Source organism: Melozone crissalis, unplaced genomic scaffold, assembly GCF_028551555.1.
Source record: "Melozone crissalis strain CALT ecotype California unplaced genomic scaffold, PUWL_Pcris_2 ptg000023l_1, whole genome shotgun sequence".
NCBI lineage: Eukaryota > Metazoa > Chordata > Aves > Passeriformes > Passerellidae > Melozone > Melozone crissalis.
In genome coordinates this window covers 8773151-8791664 of record NW_026535801.1, presented here as the reverse complement: position 1 = coordinate 8791664, position 18514 = coordinate 8773151, and the positions used below count along the sequence as shown (strand labels likewise).

General features: G+C 39.2%; 1 protein-coding gene across 4 annotated transcripts in view; it reads left to right on the top strand.

Annotated features, from left to right (window-relative positions):
• The window catches only part of DIP2A (disco interacting protein 2 homolog A), a 78410-nt gene that overhangs the window by 9982 nt on the left and 49914 nt on the right, over positions 1-18514 (top strand). For all 4 annotated transcript variants that reach the window (XR_008483108.1, XM_054277662.1, XM_054277661.1 and 1 more), the window contains exon 2: positions 14886-14957. Coding sequence is in view for 3 of the 4 variants with exons in the window: in XM_054277662.1 (XP_054133637.1) it covers positions 14886-14957 (72 nt within the window). In the remaining variant the exon portion in view is untranslated. The remainder of the gene's footprint in view (positions 1-14885; positions 14958-18514) is intronic.

The window sequence follows — 18514 nt, the reverse complement described above, 5'->3', positions numbered from 1 at the left end:
TGTCTGCCTTGAGCACTTTGGGAAACTGAGAAATGATATATTCTGTGGTGTTCAGACGCAGATCCATGGCTGGACAGTTTGAGCAATAGCCCAGCAGTCAAGGGGATGGGCACTGTTGTCCCTGTGCTCACTTTCCATCCACAGCCTCCTTATTAGAGAGGGTTTGGGTTACTTTTCATGAATAATTGAATTAACCAGTCTGTTTCAAAGTATTACTTACTGTCATCAACCAGATTGTGCTACAGATGAAGGAATGTGTTAAGGAAATGGGTGTTTTTAAACAGGAAATTCTTCTGATGAGCTTAGTGGTTAGAACAAATTATATTTGTGATTCTAGACTTTTCACAGTTATGAGGCCAAGATTAGATATATCAGCAACTATTGCCTAAATAAGTGCAAAGTCGTAGTTTTCTTCAGATTTGGGTTTTAGCAGATTTTGGCAGGGCTCTGATTTGATTTGATTTCCACAGGACACCAATTTATCAGTGCCTAAGACTGAGCATTAACAAATGAGGCTCTTCCCTTCCTAGCAGAAGGTTTTTCACATGCCCTTCAGAATGTTTAGATTCTGCTAATTGAAAAAAAGAACTTCAGGTGCTGGGAATGCCTGTAAAACAGGTGTTTACAGAAGGCAAGGGCTGGGACAAAGATCTGCAGAAGGTATCACTATGGATATTGCCCTTTTCCAGTGAAATTGATTTTTATTTGATTTTTACTTCATTGTTACTTACAATCTAAGTAACTTGGGACACAGCCCCAACAAAACTATAAAAACCTTCCTTGACACACATATTCCTGCAGCTGTGGCTCGATAGTCTAATTTTAAATTACTGTTAAGATTATAAATCATAATTTAAATTATAAAATGTCTGTGTATGAATTCTTGTATGTGTTACTTTTATCCTAGCAAGTTATATGGGTTGTAAACAGTGAGATAAGTCTGTGTAGCAGGGTAGTTGGGATGAGGTGATTACAGGCTGGTTTGAGACAGAGGAGTAGCAGAGTGTTTAGTGAAACCAGAAAATGGTAGATAATATAAGAAATAAATAGTCTTGGATTTTTATTTAAAATGGAAGCCATATAAATTAGATTTGACAAACTTGGTATGTACTGCTGTATTGCTGCTCCTCCTTCCTTGCAGGACCAGTGTTCCCTGAACTGCATCCAGAGGGAAAAAAAAAACAAAAACCAAACCTTAAAATAATTTTAAACATATAAAACTTGTGAATAGCTAATAATTAACAACTTGTTCTTGTGATCACTGCATGTTTTCTGTGCCCTACAGCACCTCACTGCATCTTCCATGGGCAAGCTCTTGCTTGTACAATTTATTTGGATTGTTCTCTTTTTTGGGTCAGGGCCTTTTAGCCACTATTGTGCTAGAAACAGGTAGATTTTTCCTCACTGTGGAATGAGCCTTTTCTTGGTTTTATGCACTTCTGTCCAAAATATTCAGCCCTAATAACAAGCCATGAGATTTTTTGGAGGATTTTCCTTTCTTGAGTGAATATTTGTAAGTAGTGAAGTGATAGACACTTTGTGCTTAGCTTGGAGCTGAACTCTGCAGGGCTTCAGTCACATGTTGGTGCAGCTGGTGCAGTTTGGGAAGCCCAACAAACTGACTCATGACAAGAGGTAGCCTTGCTGTGTTCAAACAAGCCATGTTTTGACACTGGCAAATAAAGAGAGATTCTGAATCGCTATGAGATAATTCCCTGGGGTGATTGAAGGGGACTGGGATAGATTGGTGACTCACGCAGTACTGATGCTATCAAAATTGTGTTCATCACATGAAATAGGTTCTCAGTGCCCTTTCAGAAGCTATGAGCTGCAAAAGTTGAGAACTTGCTTCGTGGTCCTCATCAGTGGGTGTCATATTTGGGATTGCAGTGAAGTTGTTACCTGATGCTGTGAGATAAGTCACATCAATTGTTACCTGATGCTGTGTAAAGAACCTTGCCTAATTTGGGGCTAGAAGGATGGTATGACAACTCACTAGAAGTTAATGTTGCTGTTTTGTAATTAGTAAAAGTATCTTCAGCAAAACATGGTTCAGATTAATTCAAATAGAGAGATTTCTGTAAGCACAATGCTTTTACATTGTGACCAGAGAAGGGTAACCTGCCCAACCCTATCCCCACCCCAACCCCCTAAAAACCTTTGTAACATACTCCATTCAGATGATAAACCTGGTGATAGAGTAGTAACTTCTGCAGATTTGTCAGTTTGTACACATTATTACTGAAGTAATATGTATTTAGTGGAATTAACAACTGGTGTTTTAAATGCAAGTGGGTTGCATTTTGAGACTGAGGAAAACTTTGGTTTAAAGGAAATCCAGTTGCTGTCTGTATAGGAATTGGTGTTATGCCTTTGAGAATGATCTTCAGGGGGTTTTAGGTGTTTCAGGAAAGTTTCTGATGTCTGGGCTCTCACACCTCTGGAGAGTCTGGAATACATGAGTTTATTAGCAGAGATTCTGAGCAGCAAGGCCTTGACTGAGGGCTATTGAAAGTGAGGCATAAACATAGAAATAAGCATAGAATCTGTAATATGACAGAAGAATGTTGTGTTGATGCCTTTAACCCCCTTTTTGTCATTCTGTTCATGTTACTGGATCTTGACACAATGTTAATAACATTGCTGATTTCCAGCTTCTGCAGAAAGAGCCTTTACTGGTGGCTTTTGTAGGGATTTTTTTTGCTCACAACAGAGAAAGTAACAACGGGATTCCAAGGAAAATCTGTATGCAGAGTTATTGCCTTCAAATTTGCTTCTTTTATTTCTTTATTTTCCAGTTGCAGTGACTTGGAGATTTTTTTAGGGATGTTGTATTAGCCTGACATGAGTAGAATTTCTTGAGATGTCATGAGAATTTCTTGATTTCAGTCTCATTCTTTTGGGGCTGTCTTGGTTTGAAGGACAGGTGTCTGCTAAGGAAAGCAGGAGCCTCACTTGGAATGAAAAATATGATTGCTTCCCTCTAAATTATTATAACTTTGAAGTTAAGAGGCTTTCAGGCAAAGATATGGGAAAAAGAATAACAGTTCTTTGTGGAGGGATAGAATGTAAGAGAATAGTGCAGAAGGTAATCTCACCCTTGAAGAGTTGCAGCTGTACTAATTACCAATTAAGAACAAGCCTGCCCTTAGCAGGCCACAGCTGTGTCCAGTGAGGATGAGTGCTATAAAAAGAATGGGTGAGGTAGGTGAGAAGTAAGCTGGAGTTGGTTGCCTGTGCTGTGAAGAAGAAGGAGTCAGTGCTGCAAGGAGCCCATGAGAAATCCCCAAGAAGGTATGGGAGCTTTGCAGTAAGATGACAACAAAAATGAGAAAATTAGGTGCCAGGCCTGGTCTGCCCTTATCTCCTCAAAAGGTTGTGGGCAGATCTCTCAGTTTTCTTTACAGGATTGACAAATTTTTTTCAACAGAAATAAATTAGTGTGGGTATAACAAAGCAACACAGTAGCATCACAGTGTGGTCACTTTTTATCCCAAACTGTTATTTTTCTAGTACATGAAGAATACAAACAATGTCAAGCAAGGGGCTGCAGCAGGACCCTGGAACAGCAGGGTAGCAGACAAGAGGCAGCAGAAACTCTGCAGGTGTAGCTGGAATCAAAAAAAAAAATAAAAGCAAAAAAAACCCGGAGTGCTGGCAAAGGAACGGTGGGGCTGAGCAGGGGCAGCGCAGCTCCCTAACACAGCAGAGAGAGGCTCCCTTGGGGCAGAAAGGGACTCAGGGTTCTGGGGTGTCCCCTGAGGCACCCCAGCAGATGGTGAAGGGTCCCCTCTGTGAGAAACAGCCCTCACTTTTAAAATTTTAGAAGGTTTATTAAGCCTTAATAAAAACACAACAAAGAACTGACTAAGGAAAAGTTACAGTGCTGGGAGTCTCTGTCACTAGCGGCTGCATGCTCATCTACAAAACAACACACTGTTTTTTATATCCTTAGCCTCTTCCAAAATTTTGTCATTGAGCTCCTTCTCTGCTGTCCATTGATGGAGATCACTTTCTTCCATCTTGCTTGGAGCTCAGGTGTTGTTATGCTGCACCTCCTGGTAATAAACCAGCCCTCCCCAAATGCTGTGACTACTGAGGCTGTCACAAGGGGGAGAGAAAAAAGCACTATGGGGGGACATATTGCAATAACATCACTATACATCTTATACACATAAAATCTATCTCTTAATTGTGAGAGCCAACCTTAAATTACTCATCTATAGCATCCCTTTGGTGAGGTTGGGTGTTAATAAGGTCCCAGTGCAAAGGGCACTCCACTCTTCATAGAAGAAAGGCAGCAGGACATGGAACCCTGCAGTGGTGATGAATTCTCCCCACAGCAACCTCAGCCTGTCTCCTCTCCAAGTGCTGAGAGCACAAGAGAGAGCTAGGAGCTGCCCCAACCCCCTTTTTCCCAGCCTAATTCTCCAGGTATTGTGGAGAAACCCTCAGATTAGAGGAGTGCTGCCTCCCCCTCTGAGCTTGGCAACTTCTTTTGTCTCTCCTAAGTACCTGTGTTATCATCTCCTGACAACACATGGGAGAAAATTCCTTAAAAGAAAGAAACAACAAGAAAAATCCTAAACCCCAACAGGGATCTTTCTAGAATCTTTAGGAGAGCAAACCGTAGCAAGTATAAAAGCTTTCAAATTTTAAATGTTTAAAGTATCCTTAAGAATTTGGATACTAAATTTCTAAATTTATTAATAAATCAGTTGAGCTGTTGAAAGAGCACTTGAGCATTTTAATAGAAATATATAAGAATTTTAAATTATTATCCACTTGTGTCAGGTTTAAGTGTTTTAAACTCATGGTTTATGGGTTAAATCATGTACACTGGAAAAGTTGCAAGATAATTAAGGAAAAGTAGAATAATATTGATCCTAAGGGAAGTAAATTTCTGGGGGAATGTCTAATTTCTGAAGCACTGGAGGATTTAGCCATGCAGCTGTAGACAATATAGGATTGCTGGGATTCAGTGGTTTTCTCAAGACCACAGTGCCTCCTAAGAAGATATATATAAAAATCAGAAAAGCTCTGCAGTTTGGAGGTATTGGAAAGTTGAAAACTGAAGAATTTTGGCTAAAAAATAGAGCTGTTAATAAAGGCATGCCAGATGGTTTTCTCGGGAAAGGAGTTGCATTTCTGAAAGGAGAATTTTGTTCAAGTACATTCAGATGCATGTGTGTGTGTATGCACATATATGTATGTGTGTATATGTATATATAAATTGATGGGTTTAGAGCTCTATTACCAGACAGCTGGAGAGTCTTAATTTTTCCAGGCATAAAAACCAAAATGCTCATTAATTAATAAAAGTTATGGTAGAGAAGTGATTTTTTTTCCTGGTCTTCATCAAGACTGGGGAAAGAGAAGACTGGGGACTTTGAGGAACCCAGTCTAGATGAATGGGCAGAGGAAGTGGAGCAGCATTTGTGCAGGTCCACATCACCAGCTTCTATGTATTAGATTAACAGGAATTAAATTGTTTCAGAATTCACAGCTGTTTATGAAATGCAGCAAGGCCATTAAAGTGTCTTCTGATCATCAGTTAAAATGAAGGGACTGATTATAGCTATTTGAAATCCTGAACTCTGAGTATCTGCATGTTCTGTGTTAGCAATGTGAGGAGTTCTTTATCTAAAAGTAATGTAGATGCCTGAACAAGAACAGCTTTGTCTTAGGAACGTTTAAACTGATTATTCAAACAATTCAAACGTGGTGTGGGGTGTCAATTTAAAAAATGCTGCTATATTCCACTTATCACAGACATTGTCTAAGTCTTGGTAATTGAAAGCCGCTGCCATAAGAGATGGAAAAAGCAAGCAGTAATCCCTTGAAACTCACAGGTTTGCTGAAGTGGCTCTGGTCATTTTAATGTTTAATTAATTTTTTTAATAATAAATTATAAATTGCACTTTTGTGTGTTGCTTTTAAACAGCACTTTGCATTTGTCTGAGAAGGTGCTTCTGTAGCAGAGCATTTGGAAGGATAATGTCAGTGGTGCTGGGGCTTTTGGAGACAAGTTTGTTGTCTATTGCTTTGAGCTCAGTTTCATTGCTAATGAGTTTCTTGTGTGGAGACTTTTATATTCCAATTGCCTCATTTTAAATGCAGGAGATTGAGTAAAAACCAGCTTAAGAGTAGCTTGCTTCATTCTGCATCTATCCTGAAACTTTTTTCATGCAGTTTTATAGAAGTTGGAAGCAGATCTTTGAAGGTACTGACTTCTACGTGTACAGTAGCATCTCTTCTTGGGTTTGGGTTTTTTGGGATTTTTTTTTCTTGCTTTGTTTGGTTTTCAGGTCCTTGGGTGATCCTGCTTTCTGTCCTGCATCAGATCTCAAGCATCCATCAGGTTGTTGCTGCTTTACCAGGTTTCAACACCAGCAAGAGGTGCTGCTGGTGATCTTGGAGGAGATTTGAAATAAATCCACACTCAGACCTGAATTTAGGATTAGGTGACTTTTTGTACTGTGACATGTCTGAATAAGACTGTTTTGAGTATAAACAAATATGGATTTTCTGCTTTAGGATTAAAAAGCTGAAACAGGTGGTGACTTCTCCTTCCCAAGTACTACCAATCTGTGCCTTTATCCATGACCTTCCTGTTCTTGAGCTCCTGCATTCTGAAGCCTTTTGTCTCTTGGCAAAAGAATTAAGAAACAAAACAGATACCTATTCAATATTCTGTTTATTGAACAATGTCTCTTCAGTGCCCTGAATGAGTCACAGGTCTTGTTGAAAAATAACTGCAGTCATGTAAATTTTCCCAGCAGTTGCATGCCAAGGGTGTTTGTTGGACTGAATGGATAAGTTTAAATCTGATATTTTTGTGCTCCAGTGTTTGTCTTTGGAAGTGTAATAGTTTGTCTGAGCTTGCATTCTGGACACTCAGTGTGGTGTGTTAGTACTGGGTAGCACTGCATTGATGGATTTTTGTACTGGGCTTCACTGTTAAGGCATCAAATATGTGAACTTTCCAAAGTTCAGAGATTAATATCGTTCTAAGGGAATTGCTTGGAATCTTTTTATTTTAATAAAGAGATTCCAAGTGATTAGATGATTTGTATTTACTTAAGAGTGCTCAGTGTTAAGGAGCTGTGCTGGTAAAAGCTGCTTATAATGGAAGAAGAGAGCAGAACTGATTGGTGTCAAGTGGAAGAACTTTGGTGTTTTGTTGCTTCCTTGAAACCAGGTTTTGTTGAAACTTTTTGTTTCATTGAAGCTTTGTTCTGTTGTGGGGTTTTGAGGGGCCTGGTGCAGGATGTGTCCTGAGTAGTTGTTCCTGGGACATCCAAAGGGAGCAAGTCCCTCTCTTCCCATTGCAATCCTGCCTTGTCCATCTGCACCCTTTGCCTCCCTGCCTCTGTTTCCCGCAGCTCTGCTGCTGCACTCCTCCTCAGCCACCCTTGTGATGGACAGAGTGTTCAGCACACTTAAGTGACCTTTCAGCAGTGCTGGCATTAATGACAGCACCAAAGCTGCACCCCAAATTTAAGGTGAGCCCTCAGTGAATCTCTATGGCGTGGACATGGCGAGATCACATGTAAGAGAAAGAGTACAAAAACCTAAAGTTGAGTTGCCTGTCTGACATTCATGGTTGTTCTAGTACAGATTTTCTGAATAACTTACTGGTATTTTTCTGTCTTCTGTCTGTTTCCCAGACTCAAAAGAGTAAGAAATTGGCCACCAGAAAACCAGAGGCATAATTTGGCAGGAAATAGATGAGCATATCCTAGGACAGAAGGAGGTCAGTCTGTGTGAATAGGGAAGACTTGAGAACACAGCTTTTTGGATGGACCAAAATCTTCTGTTGATAATTCCCATGGGGGAATCCTGGAAAAAAATAGAGGTTTTGGAGTTAGTGATGTGCTGGTAGGAAGCTGGAAAGGTAAGAAGTCACTATGAATGAATTGAAAAGCAGTTTCATGATTTGACCTTAACAAGGGAATTATAAATTAATTATATCATCATAATTGTAAATTATAACTTTGCTAACATTGTGGGTATTATAACACTCATTATATAACTATGAATTATAATTAATCACCTGGTTTAGTGTAAGTTGTGCCTGACCATAGAAGGGTATTGAAACTAGAGGAGCCTTAAGGTCCCTTCTATCCAAATCATTCTCTGATTCTGTAAATGTGACCACCTCACAAATGGCAGCATTTTTAGTAGATTTCTCAGCTTTGGTCCAGTTAAAGGAGCTTTGTATTTCTCATGCAATTGACAATGAAATACTTTTTATGATACAGTAGGATTAGTAAAGATAAATAACCAAGTAGCTTGGTAAGGACATTCAGAGGCAATGCCATCAAATACCTGGCTTCAGGATCAAAAGATGCAGGACAGAATCCATATCCATATGCATATTTTGGGAAACAGCAGTTGCAAAGATTAGGCAGATGTGGTAAGGAAGAATAAGTGACTAAAGGTACTGCCAGCCTGTCTCTTCCAGATAATCATTAATTTTGGTAAGGATATGTTACTGCAAAAGAGTATTTTTCAGGCCTTTGATTATGGGTATCACTGCATGGGACATTCTGGAAATGTTTGGTATGTTCTGGAGTTGATTCTTCTTTTTTCCCTAACATGCTTTGTTTGTAAGCATCTGATTTAAAAGTGATTCTTCTGTTCAATACTTTATTGTGATAAAGATGCATTTCACAAATAATGTTTTAACAAACCTTAGTTCATAGAAAATTCTGCTGCTGAGCCCCTGCCTTGGCAGGAGCCTGGGATCAGCATGTTACATTCAACCCCAAACAGGGGCTGGCTGGGAGCTTGAGCATCTGAGCCTGCAGACACCAAACCTGGCTTTCCTTGGGCTGCTTTTAACAGATAAACAGGGAAAAAGGTGCAGTTGGCAGAAAGCACAGGTTTCTGTGGAGCCAGGTTGGAAGGGACCACAGTGGGTCATCTGGTCCAACCTCCCTGCTCAACATTTCATTGCCAATGTTTGATTCATGCTGTTCAGGGAGAGCTCCATTTCATCAGAAAATACACTTAATGAGTAGTGTTGCAACTGGAAATAAATTGTAAATAAGTTTAGCCACCACAGGGACCCATGCTGGGGCATCCCAAATGTGCAGGCACTGAACTGTTCTGCTCCTAATAGGGATTGATGGTTTTTTTTCCCTGCCATGAGAGGATATCTGTGTGCACCAGCTGGCTTGCTTTGCTGCCTCCTTCTGTGAATAATTCAGCTGCTTTCTTTTTTTTTTTTTTTCTTTTTTCAGTTTATCATTCTGTAGTTCAGCCAGGATCTCTGAATCATTCATCTGATTCTTTGTGATGGTGTCAGATGACTTATGTGCACCCAATATATCAGTGAGGTCTGATTTCTTAGTAAAATTATATTGTATTATGTTATTTATGTAGCTTTAACCTGAATACTGATGAAGTTTGTTTTTTTAAATATTCCAATGTTTTATTTTAAGATGTCAAAGTGTCTGCATTCACCATAAAATTTTGCCCTGTAGCCACCCCCCTCACCTGTTATTTCAAGATTAACTGTAAATTTTTTCTATAAAAGCATGGTTTTACAGTGCATGTGAGGACATGGTAATGCTGTGTCAGGAAACTAATGAAATCTGAAACTGAGACCTAGAAATTCATTGAACAAGTTTCATCATTTACAAACTGAAATAACTTGTGTATGGAGTAGACACTGCAGGTTACAGACCTTCTCATTGTATGTTTTCACATACCTGGTGAATTTTGAGTGTTGTGCTGCTGTTGGAGTGATTGGGGTTTGCTAGTGGGTTTTTTAATTATTTTCATGGTTTCATAAATGAGTTGGATATTTCCATGGTCATGGATTTTTGAATCAGTCTGCTTCAGTCCTTACTGTGGTGCATCATGCCTAAATGGCACCTTTGCTCTGATCTTTGTGATTGCTACCAGAGTTTAAATGTGAGCTTTTTGCAAGTAGTAAGTATGAAACGCTCTCTTTCCTGTAAAATATCTGTGGCTGATGGGGTAACTTTTTGCGTATTAGTGGGGGGAGGAAAAAAAATATCAATGGTGCTGACATCCAAAAACACAACTTTATTTTTAAGTTTCATACCAGTTTAATGTAAAGGATCTTCATTGTGTTAGTCACTATGCATTATATAATGAGTCTGTGAAGGATGTGAAAGGAAAAGAAGCTGTGCTTTAGAAAGGCTTTTCTTTGATTCCTCTATGCCTAGATTTGCATCTTCAGGCAAATATAGAGGCAGTTTTAATGGAATTTTTTGGGATACCATAGAATGACTTAGTTCAGATAATTATTTCTGGACTCATTCATTATAATAGTTGGTTACTACATGTCAGACAGTTATTCTACTTTGATATTTTATCCTTGGTACAGCTAGGAAGTGACAAACAGAAACTCTGAGTGTTTCCGTTTCTATAGTACTCTAAAATTTTGATTGTTTTGAAATGGCATTTCCATGATGGGGAACATAATGCATGTGTGCAGCATTCTTTCTGAAGCTTTTCACTTTGGAATCTTACCAAAATAACCGTATCAGAGTTATAAGTAAACCTTAAGTGCTAATTTTTACTTGGAAGTTTAAAGATCCTGTCCATTGATCTGCCTCACCACTCCTAGTCTGTTTCTTCCCAACTTCTTTTGTTGGCTTTTGTGGAAGCAGACAGGACATTCATTCCCTATGGGCCAGAGGATTCCCATTCCCTCCTCCCCAATCTTGTAGCTTTCCTCAGCCTTCTGGAGGGGATGGCAAAGTCACTGATCTCCATCCTAATGAGAACTGGAAGTGGTAGCTGGTGTGATAGATGTTGTTCACCCACAGGTGTACACATGGCTGGCATCTGTCAGTCTGTCTGTGTTCTGCAGGGAGCTCCAGCAGCATGGAAGGGAAGGGCAGAGTTGCAGCTTTTCCTGTCTCCCTGTGGACCAAGCTGAAGGATTTGCTGCAGCAGGGGAAGAACAATTCATTAATGTGGCTTAACTGAGCCTAGAAACTGCTGCTGAGGCTGCAGTTTGTGGTCTGGTTATTTAACCTTATTCTGCACTGTCAGATGCTGACTCCTGGCAGATGAAGCAAATAAGTGTTTAAGCCAGGCAGAGTTGAAAAGGAGCAGCTCTCTCTTCTCCCTGCCTACAAACACACTTCCCAAGTATGGGTTGTATGGAACAGAATAACCTGGAATGCACTGACTTTGCACATCCTCTCTGAACTGCAGGATTCACCCACCTTTGGCTTTTTAAAGTTGTAAAATACAAGTGATGCCTTTGTCCTGCAACTGCTTTGAAACTTCAAGGTGTGAATGTGTCAGAATAGAATTTTCTTATTCTAATTTTCTAATTCTAAATGTTACTTTGGATTGCTTTGTCAATTTCAAAATTCCTAATAGCTTGATCAAACTAAATGTATTAGTGTTGATATACTTCCTTCTATAATTTATTAGGCAATTAATGGTATTGTAAAATATAGTGTGTAATCCCACTGTGTAATTGTGAACAGAGTGGAAGACCAAATCTTTGCTATTAACATACTGGTCAAATTCCTTCCCTTTCTATCATTAAGATACATATAATTAGCTGGTCAGTATTTCCCTAGTGTCTGGAGTTTGATGTGCCAGTGATTCTGTTGTATGTGCAAAGGTTTAATGAAATTCTGCATTTATGTAGTTGTGTTTCTCCATGCTGCTGCTTTTACATCAGACAAGTTTTATACTTCAATAACTCAAATTCCCTCAAAGGGATGCAAGTCCTGCTGCAAATTAGGAATTACCAGTACCATACATTTTCAGTCAAGTCGTGCTAAACTTCTAATGCTGTTTTAAAGGCATGGTGATCTTCTCAGGATGTTTCAAATAGGGTCTTTGAAATAGAATTTCTAATGGCTTAGTCAGATGCATCACCATATGAAATGATCAGATGTCATTTCCATTTTAAAGAGATTCCTGTAATATGAAAGATTCCAATCAAGATGTTTTCACACTTCACTTAGCTCATCATATGCAAACTAAATTAAGGTATCAGTCGACCTACCAGATGTGGCAGGCACAGAACTATCAGAGCCTATATTTCAGGGATGGCAGCAAGTCTTGGCTGCTGTACAGTTTGGAGATCCAAAACTTTCTTTGATTGCAAGTAATGATTTTCATCTTTTAGTTCCTTTATTGCCTGTTGATGAGTTTGGCTTTTGCCTGATTTACATGAGTGTAGTGTCTGGGAGAACATGTGCCAGGTAAGGCTTGGAATGGGTACTAGTCGTAGGTTTGGAGGAGCTGTTCTGGTTCCTAGATGTAGGTGGTGATAAAAGCTTGTGTGTTAAATAAAAATGATTGTGAACTGTCATGGGCAGAACACTCCTGTGTGTGTCCCAGCTTGGAGCTCACAGGTGTGCATATGGAGAAAATATGTCCCAAACCACTTCCAGTGTTCTTTAGACTGTTTAATTTCTACCCTTGTTTCCTAAACTTCTCCCATCTTTTCCAATGTTTCTATAGTTTATCTTAAAGGATTTGTATTTTGATCTTTGGTTCATCTTCAGGGTTTTTTAAAAAGGTTATTTAAGACGTAGAATTAGTGATGATGTCTGCTGAAATGATTCTTCTACCTCTGCCAGCTTTTCAAACACAGTGACAGCCTGTCCCAGAAACATGGGGGATATGCTTTAAATACTTTCTACAGATGACATGTGAGTTATGTTTTAGACTGGCAACTTGCCTGCCTTTCCCAGCCACCCAGGGGCCACCTCTGAGGCAGAAGCCAGTGTTGGTGCCCATGACTTTATCCTGAAGGAGCTGGCAAAGGTTTCTGCAGCCAAGGTGACAGGCCTGCAATTGTGGCTGTGCTCACCAGTTCCCAAACAGCGCAGGTGTTAAAGGTTCCATCTTGCAGAGCTGATATCCAGCTGGTTAGGTTCATCCACGTGTCATGTACAATCAGCTCAATTAGAAATGTTTCTGCTCTTGACCTCTGCAAACTGGGGACCTGGAGCCATTTCCCTATCTTTGGCAAGTGCCAGGCTCCCACAGATCCATTCTCAGTTCCATTTAGTGAATTTGGCATTAAGATTCTCTTAGGTCTAGGGCTAACATGGTGGAATAGAACCACACCTGGGCAGAACCATGGTAACTACATGACAGATTCTTGTGTGCACTATGGAAGAATATATTTTTATAGATTATTTTAAGAAATGCTACCACTTTAATTTCTGTCTAGATTAATTTTGTTGATACCTCTGACATATCTTATGATGTATAGTTTATGATACTTCAGATATTTAAAGTAAAGATCTCTTCCAAACAGAGCTCTCACAGTGTCTGGCTCTATGCAGGCTTCCCAGCTGCCTTGCTGAGGCAGAGGAACCTCAGATTGCTTTTGTGTAATGCTGTAACTCAGGAGAAAGTGCGGCTAAATGACAGCAGCTGTGGCCCCGGTGTAGCAGTGTGGCAAAGTGGCTCTTTTTGGAAGCAATGAGGGATCACAAAAAGCGCATATGATGGGTGAATCCCCTGAGGCTCTGGGGGCAAGGGGGAACAGTTGTTAGGAGGAGCCCCACCCCCAGGCCTTGGAGAAAGGAACAAAGCCCAGCTTGGCTGGGCAGCACAGCCCGACCTGCCACGGCGCTGCAGAAAGGGACAGAGATGCTTCTGACTCTGTCCTGTGCTTAACCTCATTCAGGGAAAGTCCTTCAAGTCAGCATTCCAGCCAAATGAAAGAATTCCAAGTGCAGCAGGATGCCAGCGTGTGCGGTACTCTGGTTTGAACAGGACTCTCTCTTGAACCCTGCCTTTTGATCCTGGCTTACCTGTGCACTTGGGTGGTACCTGGCACAGGCTGAGCTGCACACAGGCTTGGGATAAGGATTATGTGGAGCATTTAGGAAGCTGTGCAAGTTGGTGTCTTCACTGAGCTTACAGTGCAGCACTTTTCTGTAAGGTACAGTTTGGATCCTTAAAGAATTTGCTGAGCTTTAGTCTCCCAAATTACTTCTGGTTTGAGAAAAACTGTTCTTCTTACTCTGGTGCTTCTTGTCTATTGGATTGGGTTTTTTATTTCTTCCATAATTGGTAATTATGCATCTCTTCTTCTGAAAGATGTCTTCTGATATCCTTTTCTTTTTTTTTCATAAAAAGTGTAGTTTGTCATTTTGACCACATGTTCCCAGGCAGACAAATCTGCTTGGGCATTTGTAGTACTTCTAGTTTGATCTAATTCTCATTTTGATATATTAATCCTATAGATATATAAAATTATATTTTTGTGTATTTCTTCTGCTATTTTTTTTTTTCTTCTCAAGAAAAATGGTAATTTCTGTGTTGTGCCCACATTTTGTATAGAATATTTACATGGGTTTATGAAGAAAAACTGGTGGATTGCATTTTGAAATGCCTGCAATAATTGAAGCATTCCAGGATGTGCATTTGTTTTTCTTACCTGTTTTGAACAATGTCTTTGAACTCCCCATTGCTTGTTTTGGGAGAGTGTCAATAGCTTGAAATGATGCATATTCACATGGATGGAGGTTGGGGGTGGCAGAATGAAATGATTTTTTGTCTGTTAGTGTTCTCTGATAGAGGGATGAGGCAGATATTTGAGGAAATGAAGAATATTAAGCAAAAAACTAAACACAGTCCTTATGGATTAAGGAAAGTACTTGAGAATCATTTTAAAATACAGAGTAAAAACTCCTATGTCTAAAATCTGACTGAGTAAAAGGAGTTCTACTTGGCCAGAGGTAGGCTGAATCCATATATACATATAATTAATGCCTTTTTTGTTGTTGTATTTTTCCCTGCATAGTTTGTTTTGTTAAACTCTTTCACCAGTATGTGCTGACAGGATGTGCTTGATGCAAAGATTTAAATGCAGAATTTCCAAACAGCATGTATTTATTTCTTCTTTTCTTTAGGAGACATCACTCAGAAAGGATATGAAAAGAAGAGGGCAAAGCTGCTAGCACGGTACATACCACTAATTCAAGGTGAGAAACTGCCTGGAAATTACACCTTTGTGCCAAATTTGTGGAAATATAAAATGCAAAAGTTCTCACTAAATAGACTGGATGAATTATAATAGTGTTTGATATGGCATCTAAGCAGCAGTGGGAAATGGCTGTCACAGAGAAGTGCAGAGCAAGGAAAAAGCCTGAAATAGATATTTTTTATAGTTTTATATGAAATGTTAAATGGTAACATTTTTGTCAGCAAACTTCAGTTTGACAACTGCATCTGAAACTTTAAGGTAACTTTAGAAATTAATAAAGTTGTTGCTAAAAGCAAAGTGGCTGCTTTCATTAGATAAAAATACTCAGTGGTTCTCACTCTCATGCTTTAATGTGCTGGTTTTTGCATTCCCTGTGCCTCACCCATTTCCACACACTCCCTCACCCCCTCTGTTTCTTCAAAGTACTGACTTTTTTATATATAAACTATTACTTATGAAGCTGATTATTATCAGACTTCATCATCCACAGCCAAAACCTGAGTGCCCAGCTTTATAAAATTTATTTTTATGCTAGGACTGAAATGAATGAGGGTTTAGGTTGTTATGCTGAGATTTGGTATTCTGTAATCCCCCAATTTTCCATAGCTTGACAGATATTAAGATAAGGGAAAATGAGAAGAAAACTAGGGAGAGCGGAAGCAATAATGAGACACTGTAAAGTGAGGCAATGTTAAACAGTCAGAATGGGATCTGGTGTTTCACCATGGGGGTTCTCTTAGCAAATGTTTCTTTTTTGTGGTTTTGGTTTTTATTTGGATTTGGGGATTTATTTAAGAATAGATGTAGGTTTTCCCTTGGCAAATTTGTCATCTCTGTAGGCCAGGCAGAACCGAACTCATCTCTTTAAAATGGCTTGTTCCTTGCAAAGAAGGAGTTTGGATTTTTAGGATGACTGACGGTCAACAGCAAGCTCTAGCCTCAGCTGCCACAGCTTCTCGTCCTTACATCATTTTTCTGGAAAGACCTGTCTCAGTTTTCTGTTTAAAATACCCTGTCCTCTAACTCAGCTTGGTTAAAGATTCTGAGACAAGGTGAGGTATGGATTTTGACTGAGGATTCACAATTACTAGAAATACTCTGTCAGTGCACTTTGTCTCCTAGAAAGTCATGTCTTTGGATTTCTGGCTCTTGTTTAATCTCTCACCATCTTTGATTTACTCTGCCTTCACTCCTTTCTGTTGACAGTGGGGGTTTTACTTTATATTTTTTCCTTCTCAGCTCTCACAAGGCTGTTCGCACAAATATTCAAGTACTGAGCTCTCAAGCATAGCTTGACAACTCCAGTACTTTGTCTGCCATACTCCTTAAAGTAAGTTTAGATTTTCAGCTGCTGAAAGGTTTTTCTCCTTGTTCAGCTATATTTCCCTAATCGCCTTAAGCAGTAGTTTAATGAGTCAGCAAATCCTGTGCTGTGTCCTACTTGCTTGAGACCACATTTGCTAACAAGTACCAGATTACCTGATCTTTTTTTACCACTTCTGCCTAGATTAGCATTAAGCTGCCAGGAATCTAGCTTTAATATGCTAAAAAATGAATAGACTGTCTGCCTCTGAGCACAAAGAATGATGCTCTGGCAAAAAGATAAAATTTGCTTAAAACATTAAGCTAACTGCCTGGTTCAGTTTCCTGACATATGCTCCATTAACCCAGTTCTAACTTGAAATTTCCTTAATTGACACAGCTCCAGCATGGCTCAGAATAGTGTGTGGGAGTCCCAAAGGCTTTGAGCCTGCAGAAATTTTTTATCATTAACAATTTAATTGTAGCATTGCTGATTAAATTCATAAAGTTCAGTATCTATCAAGTCTTTGCAGACTGATGAATGTCAGCATTTTACATTTATTGACTTCTTGCTCTATGATTTGACATCCCCAGGACCACTAAATCATATATTTTTACAGCTTTATGTCTTTAAAGTACACTTGCATGATCATAGGTTTGGGTTCTGGAAGTTTAACTTGTCTTGTTACACCTCATCAAGTGCTACCTACAAACTAATCATGTGCAAACCCCTCTCTCTCAATACCATCTAAAATGGTTTGGGCTGTGTTCTGCTGCACTCTGTAGCTGAATCTGTGGGGAGCCAAATCATTACCCAGACACTGTTAAACAACCCCACAGAGGGCTTGGGGAACAGAAAAAGACAGAAGTGCCTGCAAAGCACATTTTCAATTAACAGGAAAATTAAGCAGAACATCCTGTGATTCAAGGGTCTCATTCCTGTAGATTGTTTTGTATTCTAAAGTTCTAAATCTGAAATGATGAAGAGTTAGTGGAAATGTAGAGATTTTGCTTAGGAACCATAAAACTCTGTAATTATATGGAAATAATAACTAGAATGAGTTATTTTTCACTGATCCAACCAAGTGCGCTGTGCAAAATCAAAAACAAGTGTTGACTAATAGCAAGCATTAAACAGTAATTAATTATTTTAATGAAGTAAAATTTAACAGTCAGTAATTGGCTTCCTCAGTCAACCTCTGCATGCAAATTACAGATAAAACTCTGAGGAAATAATTAATTATATCTGTAGGCAATCTGGCATGCTGCATGATGAAGCTTCTGAATGATGGATAACATCAAATATATGGCAGAGGGTGATTTTGAATGTGGATAAAGCTGGGATGCAAAAACATTCAGAAATAACAGAATAAAATAAGCAACACTTACAGTGAGCCTCCTCTCCTGATGGGCAGGTGCTGGTCTAAGCTACCTTTCTAACACCTCAAGTAAAACTCCTGCCTTGGGATGGTTGTTTCTGATTATCCTGATTTCTTACTGATATTTTTACAGTGTTACTGGTTATTTTCAATTTGCCTCTTATGAGGTTGCAGTTGCAGTTAGTGTGCTGGTGCTGCTTTACAGAGCAGTCTCTGGAAATTATTTCACTGGATTTACTTTGTGCTAGAAGAGCACCTTGGTGAGTGACTTCATTTCTCCTCTGGGGTCAGAGTGATTCCACTCTAAAATAATTTTCTTTTATTATTTTCTTCCTTAGCAGTTCTGCTTCAGCAAAATTGAAATGCTAGCCGTTTTCAAATTTTTATTTTAATGGAAAATTATGATGAAATTTTTCTCTAGTTTTGGTTGAGGCTGGCATGTCCCATACTTCTATTTTTCTTAAGTTTTCATGGTTTTTTGTCTCTGAAAAATGTTTCTGCTGCTACCAGGAATACATGTGCTTTCTATTCCTGGCTGCACCAGGTGATCTTCAAGGTCTCTCCAACCTGGGTTGCTCTGTGATTCTGTATTACTGTGATTTTTGTTTTTGCATCCTTGTGGTTAAGAGGTACCCACAAATCAGCCTCTCATTCAATTAGAATGGGAGTTTTACATACCCCTATAGCACTTAGTACCTGTAGTTCCATTTTTAGGGAATATGCAACTTACTCTGGTGTCTTGGAGTCTACAAAAGCTTGATAATTTCTTATAATTTAAGGAAAAAAACATATAAGTACCTTACTTGGTGCTATGGAGTTAAAATTCCCACTTTATACTATGGGTATAATGGCTGTGATTAAAGGATGTCCAAAT